The sequence below is a fragment of the Oryzias melastigma genome, linkage group LG13 (assembly GCF_002922805.2).
Source record: "Oryzias melastigma strain HK-1 linkage group LG13, ASM292280v2, whole genome shotgun sequence".
Classification (NCBI taxonomy): Eukaryota; Metazoa; Chordata; class Actinopteri; order Beloniformes; family Adrianichthyidae; genus Oryzias; species Oryzias melastigma.
The window spans coordinates 32,365,205-32,369,253 of NC_050524.1; the positions used below are offsets into that span (position 1 = coordinate 32,365,205).

Here is a 4,049-nt window from a genome sequence, read left to right on the forward strand (position 1 = left end):
TCTCAAACAGATTTACAGTCAGCCCTTCATCTCCAACCAGCCTAGACAGGTAATTCATGTTCAGGTTTTCCTCTCATTCATAACTCCACATGTAGAAATCACAAGTTCATGATTTTCCGCAGAAAGATGCAAAAGTGTTTATACATTTTCTCATTTCAACAATTTTGTGGCAATTAAGACCATAATCTCATACAGGATTTGTATCTGCTGACTAAACATTTTGATTTTTTGTTTTTTTCTTTGATTCTGGTATGTGGTAATAGATAATGTACGTTTAAAGCTCTTCCTAATCATTTAATCCTTCAGTAAAGATTTGGCCATTCCTACACATCAGGAAATGCCACTGACCTTGTTTCTGTCAAAGTTTTTAAATGTCTGTTCCTTCTATTTTTTTTAAATCTTGTATTACAAGTTGTAAACTTGTTTTACAATAACAGGTTTTTCAGCTCAACTTCTCTGTTTAACTTCTGTTTGTCTCTTTCAGCTGTTTGTCTTCACTGATGGAGAGGTGGGGAACACAAAGGAAGTTCTGGATCTAGTTAGGAAGAATGCAGCTTCTCACAGGTGAAACCACTAAAACACAGACTCACAGCATGTGTCCTGTGCTTGTGTGTTGTGTGTTTAACACCAGTGTGTTGTTTGTAGGTGTTTCTCTTTTGGGATTGGAGAAGGAGCCAGCTCTGCTCTCATCAATGGGTTGGCTCAGGAGGGCAGAGGTCACGCTCAGTTCATCACAGGAAGTGACAGGATGCAGGCAAAAGTAAAATAGAACAAACTTATGATTAAAATTCAATAATATATCGCTATTGATCAAAATAAACATTTGTATTGTGTTCACTGTTTCCTAACCATCAGGTGATGCAGTCACTGAAGTTTGCACTACAGCCTGTTGTCAAAGACATCTCTGTCACATGGGATTTACCAGAGGGAGTGTCTGCCACTGTCCTCTCTCCACCAATCACAACCATTTTCCAGGGTCAGAGGTCACTGCTTTATGCCCAACTCCGTGGAAAGGTACTGGTGAAATTTGCTTTTGGGTTTTGTTTATTAATGTTTGTGTGCGTTGGTCTTTAAACTGTATTTTCTTTTCTCAGAGTTCACAGACTGACTGCAGTGTGACGGTGAATTACACTCTGGCAGATCATCCCTATAAGAACCAGATGCAGTTTGACCTGAACCCTGCAAAGGACACTGGGTAAAACACATTCATTTTTAATATGATTTTTATTTATTTATTTATTTATTTTTTAATTTTTGCTGAGAGGAAGTAAATAATGTAGAATTGGGGCCCTAAGACTGAGCCCTGAGGAACACCTGGGTAACATCAGAGTAATGGGATTTGGAAAATTTCAAATGCATTAATAAAGTTTTGGCTGAGTGGTAGAATGTAAATCAGTTTAAAGGAGGATCTTTTATTCTAAAGAAAGACAGTCTATTTAGAAGGGTGTTTGACAGCGTCAAAGGCCGCACTCAAGTCAAGAAGGATGAGAATTCTGAGGAGTCGAGTATCTGATGTCATGACGAGGTGGATGACGAGGTGAAGCAATGAAAACATGTTTTTTTCTATTTCTTCATGCCTTGACTGAGTAATACACAATATCATTAGAAATATGTTTCCAGGATGTGCTCAACAGTTTGATTGAGCAGGTAAATCAAGGGTTAAACTCCATCTATAATCAATGTTCATTAGAATGTCAGTATTCTCTATGATACATATTCTTTACTAACATTAGCTGGAAAGTTCTGCAGAACTCAAATTTAGAACATAAACATTGAAGTCATTTTCTGTTCTGAGTGAAAACTGATCCGTTTCACTCAGATTGATGATTATGTTTGGATTACTAGAAGAGAAAATCTAAAACATCTCAATTCTTCATCTCAGCCGTACTGAACAGGGGGAGTTTTTCTGTTACCTTTTGGTTCTTCCTTTCATTGTTCCAAGAGTGGATCTTTCTCCTGCAACTGTCTCCAAGTGTTTTCAAGAGAAAAACTTCTGAGTGTCAAGAATAAAAATTATAAAATATTTCTAACAAACACAATAAAACTGTATTAACACAACATCCTTCCTTACTATACCGTCAGACATGAATAAAACATTACATCTAGTTTGATTTTCATTTCCTTTTTCCTTCTCCTCTGTTTGTAGGTTAACGGTCCACAGGTTAGCCGCTCGCTCTCTGATTCGTTCTCTGGAGGTTGAGGAAAGAGAGAACAGAGGAAAGTCAGATGAAGACGTGAAGAAGAAGGTGGTGGAGCTCAGTGTCCAATCAGGAGTGAGCAGTGGTCACACTGCCTTCATTGCTGTCAACAAGGACAGTGGTGATGCTGTTCAAGGACCTCTGGTGCGCAGAGATGTTCCAACCCCTGGTGAGTCTTTATCCAGTTAAGCTGTAGTTCAGACCTGAAGAGGCTGAAGGACAAGATTATATTTGCAAAGGTTTATGTATTTTTCTAATATGACCCCCTTAACATTCATTAACATTCACCAAAATCTCAATGCAGCATCAGTCAAGTGAAAAATTATGGATTTTCAAAAGAGGTCATTTAAAATATTTTTTAAAATGGGGGAGGTTTGGGGTCTACAGATCATGAGACAGCTCAGCCCCCATTTAGGTCCAGATGAGGACTTGGTGAGGCCTTAGATTATGTTCTGTGTTTATTAATTTTGTTACATTTTGTGTTTCTTTCTTCTTTTAAAGGATTTTTTCAACCCATGATGGCTAAGTATTGTTCGGCGCCTATGCGTAAGTGAAATTAAGATAAAATTCATTTTTCTATTGTATATTATTTATTTGTGGAAATGAACACAAGACAACTTGTAAATAAACATCAACAATTTCTCTTGAAATAATATTGTGCATTACACAGATTCTATTTAATACATTTACATTATTCAGTTTCACTAAAACATTGTCATTTTGTTACAAAAACAAATAACCTAAGTCCTCTTAACATTTACTCTAGTGGAACAATATTTAGTTTCTCCAAAATCTTGTAGATTCTCACCAAATTCTTTGACCTTGCTCTATCTTTGTGGACTTTAAGCTGAGCCTAGTTCCTGTCTGAACTAATAAACCTGCTGCACTTGGGACCTGCTGTCTGTCCATTTATGACACCTGCCATTCAGAGATTGAGATGGAGGTCCAAGGGTTTAGAGCAGGGGTCTCCAACTAATTTGGCGAGAGGTCCAGTAACTCTATCAGCTTGGTAGACCGGGGTCCGAACATGCAAAAACATTCAGTCAATATTGCACTTTTCTGTTCTTTTATTTAATTACAAAGTGTAGTTACATTTGCAAAGAACTCTTTTAGCTTATTGTCTCAACAAGTATTTCTCTCATTCCTTTTTGTACAAAAATACATACATGTACATGCATTCTAGGGAAAAAAAGAAGATTGCACATAAACTTGCTTCCTTATAGTGCAATATGTGTGCTCTTTCACAAACTTTAACATTCTGCTGTCTGTCACTTAAAGTGCAACAGGTAACATGAATGTACCTCAAAAATCATTCATAGTTAATCCCTTTTCTTGTGCAAATGTTAACTTTCTGTTTAACAACCCTTAAAAGTAGGTCGCAAATAATGCTACATAATGAACATTAAAGTAATAACTTTCAGAAGTGCAAAAAACATAAACATAAAGGTAAACTACAAAACAGACATAAAGAGACGTAGATGGCACTTTGAATGGCGGTGTTGAGCTGGAACTGTAAGGAGCTAAATTGGGGCCGATATTATTTCAAACCCAAATAAAAGAAATTGAAAAAATATTGGTGTTTGGCCAAAAAAATTAAAATGTCTGACTTTTTTACTGTTCTGAAATAAATTTAATTATTTTTAACTTCAAATGTTCTATTTTTTTAAGGTTTCAAACTCAGAATTTCAATCCCCAAACTTAATCAGTTTCATTTTTTTTCCAGCTTATACTCTTTTTTATCTTTCAGTTTCAAAACTTTAAGCCTTGTTGTGGCAGGGCTAACACAAAGGACCAATCAAAAATCAAGGAAAGTGCTAACTTCAGTCCCAGTGTCTTCTCTTACTGTCTGTA

General features: G+C 36.3%; 1 protein-coding gene across 1 annotated transcript in view; it reads left to right on the forward strand.

Annotated features, from left to right (window-relative positions):
- Positions 1 to 6: 6 nt before the first annotated feature.
- Positions 7 to 4,049, forward strand: part of LOC112149018 (von Willebrand factor A domain-containing protein 5A) — a 21,268-nt gene continuing 17,225 nt past the window's right edge. The window contains exons 1-7 of the mRNA XM_024276461.1: positions 7 to 49; positions 485 to 564; positions 646 to 760; positions 856 to 1,014; positions 1,095 to 1,195; positions 2,147 to 2,367; positions 2,700 to 2,744. Of these exons, the coding sequence (XP_024132229.1) occupies positions 749 to 760; positions 856 to 1,014; positions 1,095 to 1,195; positions 2,147 to 2,367; positions 2,700 to 2,744 (538 nt within the window). The 5' untranslated portion in view covers positions 7 to 49; positions 485 to 564; positions 646 to 748. The remainder of the gene's footprint in view (positions 50 to 484; positions 565 to 645; positions 761 to 855; positions 1,015 to 1,094; positions 1,196 to 2,146; positions 2,368 to 2,699; positions 2,745 to 4,049) is intronic.